Source organism: Oncorhynchus kisutch, linkage group LG2, assembly GCF_002021735.2.
Source record: "Oncorhynchus kisutch isolate 150728-3 linkage group LG2, Okis_V2, whole genome shotgun sequence".
In the NCBI taxonomy this organism is placed as follows: domain Eukaryota; kingdom Metazoa; phylum Chordata; class Actinopteri; order Salmoniformes; family Salmonidae; genus Oncorhynchus; species Oncorhynchus kisutch.
The window spans coordinates 21,399,823-21,413,142 of NC_034175.2; the positions used below are offsets into that span (position 1 = coordinate 21,399,823).

At 42.6% G+C, this 13,320-nt stretch overlaps 1 protein-coding gene across 1 annotated transcript; it reads right to left on the reverse strand.

The window, feature by feature from the left end:
- Window positions 1–1,513: 1,513 nt before the first annotated feature.
- LOC109887574 (uncharacterized) lies at window positions 1,514–8,803 on the reverse strand. Its single transcript, XM_020478917.2, has 4 exons — window positions 7,875–8,803; window positions 7,485–7,772; window positions 5,715–5,826; window positions 1,514–2,177 (listed from the first exon to the last, which is right to left on the reverse strand). Exons 1-4 carry the CDS (start codon window positions 8,038–8,040, stop codon window positions 2,069–2,071), a joined length of 675 nt encoding a protein of 224 aa, XP_020334506.1. The 5' UTR covers window positions 8,041–8,803; the 3' UTR covers window positions 1,514–2,068.
- Window positions 8,804–13,320: the final 4,517 nt, after the last annotated feature.

The window sequence follows — 13,320 nt, forward strand, 5'->3', positions numbered from 1 at the left end:
ATGTAGCAAAGTAGCAAAGTAAGTTGATTTTTGTATTATGAATTTTAAAAAACATTTTAAAAAATAATATAAAAGATGCTGGTAAAGTTGTCTCGCGCACCTGCAGTGCTGGTCATAAAAAAAGCTAGCTAGCTATGGATGCAAACAATGTTCTTCCCCAAAAACATAGAAAAACGACATAATCTGTTTTTAGTAGCTATAGTAGCTAGCTAACTATATAGCTAGGCGTCATCATCTAAAATAACCCTCATTTATAAGACAGTTCTTATTTGATTAATGGTGGTCGGGCCCATCTATGTGAAGCTAGCCACAATAAGGATTAGCCACAATAGTGGACTTTGCGGTTAGCCTTCAGAATAAAAGTATGTCGTTGACAGTGATGCAAATGAATACAAATAGTACAATTATGCCATAATTGAATAGATGATGCCAAACGGGGTTGGAATGTTGTTATATAAAATCAACAAATGACAATAATTTGTTAGTTTGACAAAAATCTGTTGAAATCACACTGGATGGATTATACTATAGAATTGCATTGGGGGCATACTAAACCAAGGTGGCGTAGCAGTGGGGGTGTCTGTTTTGATTGTCTTGTCCCGTCCCTTGTATATATCAGTTTTCTTCATATATATTTCATATATATTTGTATAATTATTTTTACATTTGCACACACTGTACATAACTTTTTCTATTTTCCTTTCTTTTGTGTTATTGACTGTGTGTTTGTTTATGTGTTGTTGTTTTTGTCGCACTGCTTTGCTTTATCTTGGCCAGGTCGCAGTTGTAAATGAGAACTTGTTCTCAACTGGCCTACCTGGTTAAATAAAGGTGAATGAAAACTTTAAAAAAAAGTTATTTCACAGTACAGCTTTACCTATATATTGTGGATCAATTACATGGGGTCTCAGTCTACTCAGGACACCCAGAGAACATTATCGTCATACTGTAGCTCTTATTGCTGGACTCTGAAACAACTGAACTGAGACACATTTATTGTCAAGCTATGTGTATTGAACACTATTCCAGAGGAAAAACAATACCGCGTGGATGTTTTGGAGTCTGATAAGGAGGACTCTGAGGAGGACATTGGGAAAAAATATATTGGGTATTGAGTAGACTGATACCCTATTTCATTAATCCCCAATCCCTAGGTAAAGCTGTACAGTACAATATGAATGTCAATACACAAAATAGGCTGACTGGGGAGGCGATTTCACACAGTCACAGTCCCGCAATAAGAGCTACAACGCTAATATTTGCGTAAACTCTTCACAGTTGTGTTCTGTGGGTGTCACCGAGTAGACTGATACCCCATTTCATTGCTTCACATTCCAACCTTGTTTAACATCATCTAATCTAAATATGGCATGATTCCACCAATTTTTACCTTCTGCATCACTTTCAAAGAGGAACTTTTATTTTGAAGTCAAATGGCAAATTCCACTATTGTGCCTAATCCTTATTGTGGCTAGCTTCACAACACATAACCCATTAACTTTGGGCAACAGGGTTTAGGAGCTGGCTAGCTATTTCTTGTCATGAACTGAAGTTCAATGTCAACAGGCGAACAACAAGTGGCTACCTCTAGCTAGGGACCAAGCTAAAGCTAGCTGCTAGCCCAGAAGTTGCGGTCCAACACAACATTCTACAATTAAACTGTGTTATTTGTCAAATTAAAAGCTTATTCAATGTGTCAAATAGTGTTATTTGATGTGTATCTTTTTTGACACGGAAAGACCCAAACGGCGTTCCATACTGTGGTACCTTGATTATCTGCATACCATTTTGATTAACATAGTTGAACATGAGAAAGATATCACGAACTTGTAGCTTCCGTATGTGCTTTTACAGAAAAACTTACAATTTAGTTATTTTTTTGTGCATAAATCCTGAGACATTATTCAGAAAATAGGTTGAATTCATTCACATCAAAATGTTTTCAGGGCTCAAGCAACAACAACAGAAAGTATAGCCATAGAAAATAATTGAAATTGAAATAAAAGAGCAAAATCAAGCCTCAGAACCAAACGCTAAAATAATGTAGAAGTTTATCACAAGCAGAGGATCAATGTGGATTCGGGGAGATGATGTCATATTCAGGAGACACGTCTGCCTTGTCCAATGAGATGTAGGTACTATCTTCTTCTTTAGCTCTCTTCTGTCCACCCTTTTTGCTATTTAAGTCACAAAAACATTGTTCTCTGAGATGATTTTAGGGTCAATTTGTGCAGAACTGAAAATAATAACATAAAGGAAACATCTACTGTACAATATGTTGCAACATGTTATTTAAGATTAAGATCACTTTAATGGTCAGTTGCACACAAGGTCCAACTGAAATTTGACTTCCTCTTTTAACCCAACCCCTCCGAAAGACACACATACATAAACATGTTGGAGAGGTGGGTTGCGTTTCAAACTCAAGGGAGATAGATAGCCCTCGGCCCCTAAACCCTCAGCCCCTGCGGCCATATTTGTCATCGGTCCAAATGATTAGCCAAGGGAAGTTTGCAACGTAAGCCCCTCAGCCCTCGTTTTTAATGGAGTTTGCGAGTGTACAATTATGTTGACTTCGGAGCCTGAAACGCCCCATAACTCAATTCGCAATGATTGTACATCCGATAAGAAAAGTCAGCCAAAACTTAGAACCTCAACATCAATATGGAGTCAACATACAAGTGTAAGTAAAAAGTCATGTAAATAAGTTAGAAATTGTGCTACTAATGAACAAACACGTCTCATAAAAGTAATCATGTTTTTGTTTGGTTAGCTTTTGGAAATTGCAGAAAGAAAAATGTTTCCTTCTTCAGAAGTAACTACGCAGGCTAATGTAAGGTAGCTAATTAATTTGCTAGCTTAGTACAGTAGGTGTATATTAATGATTATATAGTTAATGTAAGTACATGTGCAATCATAATTGACAGTTGTGTATATAAAGCACCCACAAGCTACCGGTGGCAGTGATCTTGGAATGAACGAGTGACGAATTTACGGGCTAGGGCGGTCCATTTAAACCTCTTGAGTGTAGGGGGCAGTATTTTGATGTTTGGATGAAAAACATACCCAAATGAAACTGCCTATTTCTCAGGCCAAGAATCTAGAATGTGCATATAATTGTCAGATTAGGATAGAAAACAGGGATATCAACCAGATTCCTTTCCCTATGGCTTCCCCATGGTGTGAACAGTGTTTAGACATAGTTTCAGGCTTTTATTTTGGAAAATGAGCTAGAAAGATCACATCGCGTAAGGGGATGGCTGGGTGCCAGCAGCGTTTTGCATGCGCAACAGCTTGGAGCAGCCATTTTCTCTCTCTCTCCTATTGAAGAAGCTACAGTCCCGGTTGATATATGATCGATTATATATTGTAAAAACAACCTGAGGATTGATTATAAAAAACTTTGACATGTTTCTACGAACATTACAGATACTATTTGGAATTTTCATCTGCGATGTTGTGACTGCTCGAGCCTGTGGATTTCTGAACATAACGCGCCAACCAAATGGAGGTATTTTGGATATAAAGATAATCTTTATGGAACAAAAGGAACATTTATTGTGTAACTGGGAGTCTCGTGAGTGCAAACATCCGAAGATCATCAAAGGTAAGCGATTTCATTTATTGCTTTTCTGACTTTTGTGACCTTGGCTGCTAGCTGTTTGTAATATTTTGTCTACTGAGAGAGATGTCCTTACATAAACGCTTGGTATGCTTTCGCCAAAAAGCTTTATTGAAAACTGACACGCCAGGTGGATTAACACCAAGCTACGCTGTGTTTTGCTATATTGCACTTGTCATTTCATGAACATTTAATATTTTTAGTAATTTAATTTGAATTTGGAGCTCTGAAATTCAGCAGATGCTGACGAAAATGATTCCGCGAACGGGATGGGTGCATCAAGAAGTTTTTAAGAATAATTCCTTCCTTCCTCGCCCCTTGCCCTGTAAGTGTAATTGGAGGGCTGAGGGGATATGGCCTGTAGTCCGAACACTTAAAAGACAAATCCTATCCTCTCAGCCTTCAAATTAAGTGGACACTTCTAATGACGTATTATGACGTCTGACGAGTATACACTTGCAGGGAAAGGGGCGAGGGATGAAGGGAGGATTTTTAAATGGACCACCCTTGGCCGGAAATTTGTCACTCGTTCGTCCCGCGATGATTGTGTTTTCAGCCATCGGTAGCTTGTGGGTGCTTTACTGTATATGCACTACAGTCAATTACGAGTGCATGTGTACTTATATTAAATATATCATTATTAATATACGCCTACTGCATGATAGCTAGCAAATTAATTAGCTATATAACGTTAGTCTGCTTAGCTGGAACTGTACGGGGGCTGTTGTTTGGGGAGCTGTTGTTTTGTGGCGATTTTCAAGGACACAACCGCAGGCAATGGCATCAAGGATTTGATACCAGCAACCCTCCGGTTGCTAGTTGACTTTCCACCAGACTTTTCCCATCGGACCAGGCATTAGAACTGTCAACTCTCCGCTAGTCGGTTAGAGAGGTTAGGCATTCTCTAGTTGCAACTTTCAGTTAGCCAAACAGAGCTAAAAAGCTTTCCTGGATTATAATTTACCCAGTGGTCTAGAGCACTGAAGTAAAAAATACTTTAAAGTACTACTTTTTGGGGGTATCTGTACTTTACTTTAGTGTTCATATTTTTGACGACTTTTACTTTTACTTCACTACATTCCTAAAGGAAATTATGTACTTTTACTCCATACATTTTCCCTGACCCCCAAAAGGACTAGTTACATTTTGAATGCTTAGCAGGACAGAAAATTGTCAAATTCGCACACTTATCAAGAGAACATCTCTGGTCATCCCTACTGCCACTGATCTGGCGGACTCACTAAAACACAAATGCTTTGTTTGTAAATTATGTCTGAGTGTTGGAGTGTGACCCTGGCTATCCGTAAATAAAGAAAACAAGACAATTGTGCGGCCTGGTTTGCTTAATATAATGAATTTTAGATGTGTTTGTACTTTAAATATATATTTTTGAACCCTTTTATGTGCTATCCAATTGTGCTATCCAAAAGTACAGACTCAGGTGAAGGTCAAGAACCGTGCATCCTCCAAAACATAACCCAAACAAGCTGCACTGCTTCTTGACAGAATGCCAACTTAACCCGGAAGCCAGCCGCACCAATGTGTCAGAGGAAACACCGTACACCTGGCTACTGTGTCAGCGTGCACTGCACCTGGTCCACCAAAGGAATCACTAGTGCGTGTTGGGACAAGGACATCCCAGCCGGCCAAAGCCCTAACCCAGGCGACGCTGGCCCAGTTGTGCGCCGCCCCATGGGTCTCCCGGTCACAGCCAGCTGTGCCAGAGCCTGCTCTTGAACGCAGAATCTCTAGTGGCACAACTAATACTGCGATGCAGTGCCTTAGACCACTGCGCCACTCGAGAGGGCTTTTACTTTTGACACTTAAGTATATTTAAAACCAAATACTTTTAGACTTTTACTCAAGTAGTACTTTACTTGAGTCATTTTCTATGAAGGTATCTTTACTTTTACTCAAGTATGAGATTTGGGTACATTTTCCAACGCTGAATTTATCTTGCTCAGACAGTCGTACCTTGCTTAACTTTTTTATAAAAAAAAGCTCAGTATAACAATGATAAGCATTTTATGCCACCTGAATTTATGTCGTATGTCCTCATGTATGAAACTGTGGGATTGTAATGTTTTCTTACCATTTACAAGCGCTGGTCAGATAGACAAGGAGGGCCACATTAAGGCTGAGGGACAAGCCAACGATTATCCAGGGAAAGACTGCAACATCCCTCTTCTCTGACCCAGGGATATCTATGGGAAGTGATACAAATTCATTGGTACAAAAACACTTTGTTTAATTGATCCAACACTATTCTACTTTTTACTCTTTACCCCACTAGTTAGGTTTCCATCCAATTGGCGACAGATTTTCATGCAGAATCAAATGTGCAAACGAACTTGTTTCAGATATAATCAGTGTGTGATGACGCAGTCCACACAAAATGTTGTTTTTCACTTAAGTTGTCATTTACCTAATAACTTTAGCGATAGTTTTATAAAAAAAAACAGTTGCGGTAAATAGCAAATGTGCCTAATCTGATTTTGGCACATGCATAAACACTAACAGCTCACATAAACAGTGCGGGAAGGCTGTGCTGGTTGGCTAGTCTACATGATGAAATTATCATGGATAGGAGCGAGAATATTGCTCTTCGTCAAAAGGCAGTCAAGCAACGATCATGTCATTAGAAAAAGACCCTCGATATTTATTTCAAAGTAGCATCAGGATAACCATGCACCACCCTGTGAAGTTCATCATTGATTTCATATGTAGCCTAATAAACTGCATGGTTTCCTGAATCGTAGTGGAGGACCACACACCATATCATTGCTTGAGTCCAACTTTATACTTCGATATTATGGTGGTTATTTCAATATTTGCGCATAAAGGCGTTTCCACTGCCATTTCTCGCATAGATATCCCACCATGTCGAACGAACAAATGATCTGTCTGCATTTATAAAATTGTATCGAAACTTCCTGTTTCCATCACAGATGTCATACTTTTTTAAAATCCGGTATGACTTTACTATCATAAAAATTGTGGATGGAAATGTGGTATCTGACATACACTACATTACCAGAAGTAAGTGGACACCTGCTCGTCAAACATCTCATTCCAAAATCATGGGCTTTAATATGGAGTTGGTCCCCCATTTGCTGCTATGATAGCCTCCACAACAGCCTCCATTTCTGGGAAGGCTTTTCACTACATGTTGGAACATTGCTGCGGGGACATACTTCCATTCAGCCACAAGACCATTAGTGAGGTCGAGCACTGATGTTGGGTGATTAGGCTTGGTTCGCAATCGGTGTTCCAATTCATCCCAAAGATGTTCGATGGGGTTGAGGTCAGGGCTCAGTGCAGGCCAGTCAAGTTCTTCCATACCGATCTCAACAAATAATTTCTGTTTGGACTTCGCCTTTGTGCACTGGGGCATTGTCATGCTGAAACAGGAAAGGGCCTTCCCCAAACTTGCAACAAATTTGGAAGCACAGAATCGTCTAGAATGTCATTGTATGCTGTAGGGTTAAGATTTCCCTTCACTGGAACAAAAGGGCTAGCCCGAACCATTAAACAATGTGCTTTATAAAGAGGTGATCATGAAACTATAGTTTTTTCAACTCTGCATAAACTGAGTATAAACAGCATATAATGAGTAGTCGCCTATTTATTACAAACATTGTTGAAGAAAAGTTCAAAATTAAATCACACTGCCACATTATAATGAGATGAATGGTGAATTTTGCACTTGACACAACTTTTGCATGATGAAAATGTCATCGTCTTTGTCAGTGTGATTTGAGCTGAATTTGAACAGAAATGAATTGGTGGTTCATCTTCACTCAAATTGTAAAATGTAACACTAGTCCTATACATACATAGAATGTTCAACTGAAGAACTTACGTGTCAGGCTCCCTTCAGCTTGGTGTAGTATGGGGAATTCCATCTCGATCTGGCCAATTACATTTCTGCTGACACACTCCACGCTGCTGTTCTTGTATTCTGAGGCAGACATGGTGATGGTGCTGTTCACGGTTTGGGCACTCCTGGAGACGATGACACTGTAACTAATATAGACCCCTAACATTGGCCAAGCAATCACTGGTAAGGGAACCCCCTGACTGACACACACACAGGTCAGGACCTCTGCCTGGACCACACACACCGAGCCATTCAGGAACTTGGGACGGTCTAGGGAAGACAAATAAATACTTGTTTACCTAACAGAGACTTGAAGAGTAAGTACTGTAATGTATTTTGATAATGAGGGAATGCTCTGAAAGGTGAATGTACATTTTACTGTTAAAGTCACCGTTTTCTCCACAGTAATGTTGGCCTTCTTGTAGATGCCCACACATGTGAGGTTGATGTTGTGATGTTCGGATTTAGGAGTGAAAGACAACATATTCACACTGAATGTATTTTCTGCTGTTGATGGCTCCATTATCCCAAAATACATGCCTAAGTTCTCTGTCCCTCTCCAGACTATTCCAACAAAATCTTCTTCTAGTCTTTGCGGGCAGAGGTCATTTAGTTTGAGTGAATATACTTTGCAGGTCAGTGTGGCCTTCTCTCCCTCTGTGAGAGGGGGTGTCTCCACAGTGGGCTTCTTCTGGGTTAGAGCTAAACAGAATTTGGCAAAGTTTGATCACTTTGACCATTCATTTTTCAAGCATTTTAATTCAGATTATGCTGTGATGTGAAGAACACGATTATTATCATTTGGAGGTTCTGAATCAGTGACAAAATATGCTGCAATTTAACATTATTAGAATTCAGAGTGTGTAGGCTACATTTATTCTCACTTGGACACATAAGGTGATATTTTCATCAGGCAAAGACCAATACAGTAATACTCATTATAATCTGTAGTGTGATTTAAGAGAATGAAAGTAGTATATTGTTGACATAGTTTCTTACGTACCAGACACTGAGACTCGTACCCTCTCAGGAAAAACATACATTTGATCATCTCCCCATGTTAACTTGAATCTATACTCGTTTTCTCCTTCTTGTTGGTCTTCGAGGAAAAAGCTGCAAGACCTTTCAGGACCTCTCAGGAACTGCCAAACACTGCACACCTCTGCATCTTTTTCAAATACAGGTGTAAGTGCATCTCCTTTGAACCAGACTCTTCGTACGTATTCAGTAATATTGCCTGGGTATGTGAATTTACATGATATAGGAATGCACCGTCCAGCCTCTTTATTTTATTTATTTATTTTTTATTTATTTAACCTTTATTTAACCAGGTAGGCTAGTTGAGAACAAGTTCTCATTTGCAACTGCGACCTGGCCAAGATAAAGCATAGCAGTGTGAGCATACAACAAAGAGTTACACATGGAGTAAACAATTAACAAGTCAATAACACAGTAGAAAACAAAGGGGGGGGTCTATATACAATGTGTGCAAAAGGCATGAGGAGGTAGGCAAATAATTACAATTTTGCAGATTAACACTGGAGTGATAAAAGAACAGATGGTCATGTACAGGTAGAGATATTGGTGTGCAGAAGAGCAGAAAAGTAAATAAATAAAAACAGTATGGGGATGAGGTAGGTGAAAAGGGTGGGCTATTTACCAATAGACTATGTACAGCTGCAGCGATCGGTTAGCTGCTCAGATAGCTGATGTTTGAAGTTGGTGAGGGAGATAAAAGTCTCCAACTTCAGTGATTTTTGCAATTCGTTCCAGTCACAGGCAGCAGAGTACTGGAACGAAAGGCGGCCAAATGAGGTGTTGGCTTTAGGGATGATCAGTGAGATACACCTGCTGGAGCGCGTGCTACGGATGGGTGTTGCCATCGTGACCAGTGAGCTGAGATAAGGCGGAGCTTTACCTAGCGTAGACTTGTAGATGACCTGGAGCCAGTGGGTCTGGCGACGAATATGTAGCGAGGGCCAGCCGACTAGAGCATACAAGTCGCAGTGGTGGGTGGTATAAGGTGCTTTAGTGACAAAACGGATGGCACTGTGATAGACTGCATCCAGTTTGCTGAGTAGAGTGTTGGAAGCCATTTTGTAGATGACATCGCCGAAGTCGAGGATCGGTAGGATAGTCAGTTTTACTAGGGTAAGCTTGGCGGCTTGAGTGAAGGAGGCTTTGTTGCGGAATAGAAAGCCGACTCTTGATTTGATTTTCGATTGGAGATGTTTGATATGAGTCTGGAAGGAGAGTTTGCAGTCTAGCCAGACACCTAGGTACTTATAGACGTCCACATATTCTAGGTCGGAACCATCCAGGGTGGTGATGATAGTCGGGCATGCAGGTGCAGGCAGAGACCGGTTGAAAAGCATGCATTTGGTTTTACTAGCGTTTAAGAGCAGTTGGAGGCCACGGAAGGAGTGTTGTATGGCATTGAAGCTTGTTTGGAGGTTAGATAGCACAGTGTCCAAAGACGGGCCGAAAGTATATAGAATGGTGTCGTCTGCGTAGAGGTGGATCAGGGAATCGCCCGCAGCAAGAGCAACATCATTGATATACACAGAGAAAAGAGTCGGCCCGAGAATTGAACCCTGTGGCACCCCCATAGAGACTGCCAGAGGACCGGACAGCATGCCCTCCGATTTGACACACTGAACTCTGTCTGCAAAGTAATTGGTGAACCAGGCAAGGCAGTCATCCGAAAAACCGAGGCTACTGAGTCTGCCGATAAGAATATGGTGATTGACAGAGTCGAAAGCCTTGGCAAGGTCGATGAAGACGGCTGCACAGTACTGTCTTTTATCGATGGCGGTTATGATGTCGTTTAGTACCTTGAGTGTGGCTGAGGTGCACCCATGACCGGCTCGGAAACCAGATTGCACAGCGGAGAAGGTACGGTGGGATTCGAGATGGTCAGTGACCTGTTTGTTGACTTGGCTTTCGAAGACCTTAGATAGGCAGGGCAGGATGGATATAGGTCTGTAGCAGTTTGGGTCCAGGGTGTCTCCCCCTTTGAAGAGGGGGATGACTGCGGCAGCTTTCCAATCCTTGGGGATCTCAGACGAGATGAAAGAGAGGTTGAACAGGCTGGTAATAGGGGTTGCGACAATGGTGGCAGATAGTTTCAGAAATAGAGGGTCCAGATTGTCAAGCCCAGCTGATTTGTACGGGTCCAGGTTTTGCAGCTCTTTCAGAACATCTGCTATCTGGATTTGGGTAAAGGAGAACCTGGAGAGGCTTGGGCGAGGAGCTGCGGGGGGGGCGGAGCTGTTGGCTGAGGTTGAAGTAGCCAGGCGGAAGGCATGGCCAGCCGTTGAGAAATGCTTATTGAAGTTTTCGATAATCATGGATTTATCAGTGGTGACCGTGTTACCTAGCCTCAGTGCAGTGGGCAGCTGGGAGGAGGTGCTCTTGTTCTCCATGGACTTCACAGTGTCCCAGAACTTTTTGGAGTTGGAGCTACAGGATGCAAACTTCTGCCTGAAGAAGCTGGCCTTAGCTTTCCTGACTGACTGCGTGTATTGGTTCCGGACTTCCCTGAACAGTTGCATATCACGGGGACTATTCGATGCTATTGCAGTCCGCCACAGGATGTTTTTGTGCTGGTCGAGGGCAGTCAGGTCTGGGGTGAACCAAGGGCTGTATCTGTTCTTAGTTCTGCATTTTTTGAACGGAGCATGCTTATCTAAAATGGTGAGGAAGTTACTTTTAAAGAATGACCAGGCATCCTCAACTGACGGGATGAGGTCAATGTCCTTCCAGGATACCCGGGCCAGGTCGATTAGAAAGGCCTGCTCACAGAAGTGTTTTAGGGAGCGTTTGACAGTGATGAGGGGTGGTCGTTTGACTGCGGCTCCGTAGCGGATACAGGCAATGAGGCAGTGATCGCTGAGATCCTGGTTGAAGACAGCGGAGGTGTATTTGGAGGGCCAGTTGGTCAGGATGACGTCTATGAGGGTGCCCTTGTTTACAGAGTTAGGGTTGTACCTGGTGGGTTCCTTGATGATTTGTGTGAGATTGAGGGCATCTAGCTTAGATTGTAGGACTGGCGGGGTGTTAAGCATATCCCAGTTTAGGTCACCTAACAGAACAAACTCTGAAGCTAGATGGGGGGCGATCAATTCACAAATGGTGTCCAGGGCACAGCTGGGAGCTGAGGGGGGTCGGTAGCAGGCGGCAACCGTGAGAGACTTGTTTCTGGAGAGAGTAATTTTCAAAATTAGTAGTTCGAACTGTTTGGGTATGGACCTAGAAAGTATGACATTACTTTGCAGGCTATCTCTGCAGTAAACTGCAACTCCTCCCCCTTTGGCAGTTCTATCTTGACGGAAGATGTTATAGTTGGGTATGGAAATCTCTGAATTTTTGGTGGCCTTCCTGAGCCAGGATTCAGACACAGCAAGGACATCAGGGTTAGCAGAGTGTGCTAAAGCAGTGAGTAAGACAAACTTAGGGAGGAGGCTTCTGATGTTGACATGCATGAAACCAAGGCTTTTTCGAACACAGAAGTCAACAAATGAGGGTGCCTGGGGACATGCAGGGCCTGGGTTTACCTCCACATCACCCGCGGAACAGAGAAGGAGTAGTATGAGGGTGCGGCTAAAGGCTATCAAAACTGGTCGCCTAGAGCGTTGGGGACAGAGAATAAGAGGAGCAGGTTTCTGGGCATGGTAGAATATATTCAGGGCATAATGCGCAGACAGGGGTATGGTGGGGTGCGGGTACAGCGGAGGTAAGCCCAGGCACTGGGTGATGATGAGAGAGGTTGTATCTCTGGACATGCTGGTAGTAATGGGTGAGGTCACCGCATGTGTGGGAGGTGGGACAAAGGAGTTATCAGGGGTATGAAGAGTGGAACTAGGGGCTCCATTGTGAACTAAAACAATGATAACTAACCTGAACAACAGTATACAAGGCATATTGACATTTGAGAGAGACATACAGCGAGGCATACACTAATCACAGGTGTTGAATTGGGAAAGCTAGCTAAAACAGTAGGTGAGACAACAGCTAATCAGCTAGCACAACAGCAGGTAAAATGGCGTAGACTAGGCAACGGGGCCAACAGATAAAACAAACAAGCAGAATGGAGTACCGTGATTTATGGACAGTCCAGCGTGCATCAGCTATGTAGCCAAGAGATCAGTGTCCAGGGGGCAGCGGTGGATGGGGAAGGGAAGCTGGACTGGCGAGTGTTATCCAGGTTAAAAAAACCGAACAATGACTAAATAGCTTGTAGCTAGTTAGCTGGTTAGCTTCTGGAGGTTCTTGAGTGTGTTCTAAAAATAAATAAAAAATAATAGCGATTCCGTATCACATTGGGTGAGGCAGGTTTCCGGAAGGTATAAACAAATTAAAAGTTAAAAGAGATAGAAAGTAAATATGGGTCCGGTGGGCGTTTGGGACGCAGCGATTCAGGCGGTTAGCAGGCCTGTGCTAACAAGCTAACAGTTTGTAGGCCCGGGCTAGACAAGGTAGCAGTTAGCGGACCGGAGCTGGACAAGCTAGCAGTTAGCAGGCCGAATTAGCAAGCAGGGAGATAGCGAGGGCTAGAGAGTTAGCCTTTGGGGGACATCGCGATGGGGTGAGTCTGTTTATTCCTCTTCATGCGGTGACATCGATAGACCGGTCGTGGGCCCGGGTATTGTAGCTCAGGAGTATGCTACGGTGGTAGCGCAGGCCGGGCTAGCTTCAAGCTAAGTGGGTGGAAACGCTAGCCAGGGGTAATCATCCGGGGTTGCGGTTTAGCTAGATAGCTAGTTGTGAAGATCCAGCTTATTTGGAAGCTTAGGTTTAGCAAAATGTTTTTAAAGGG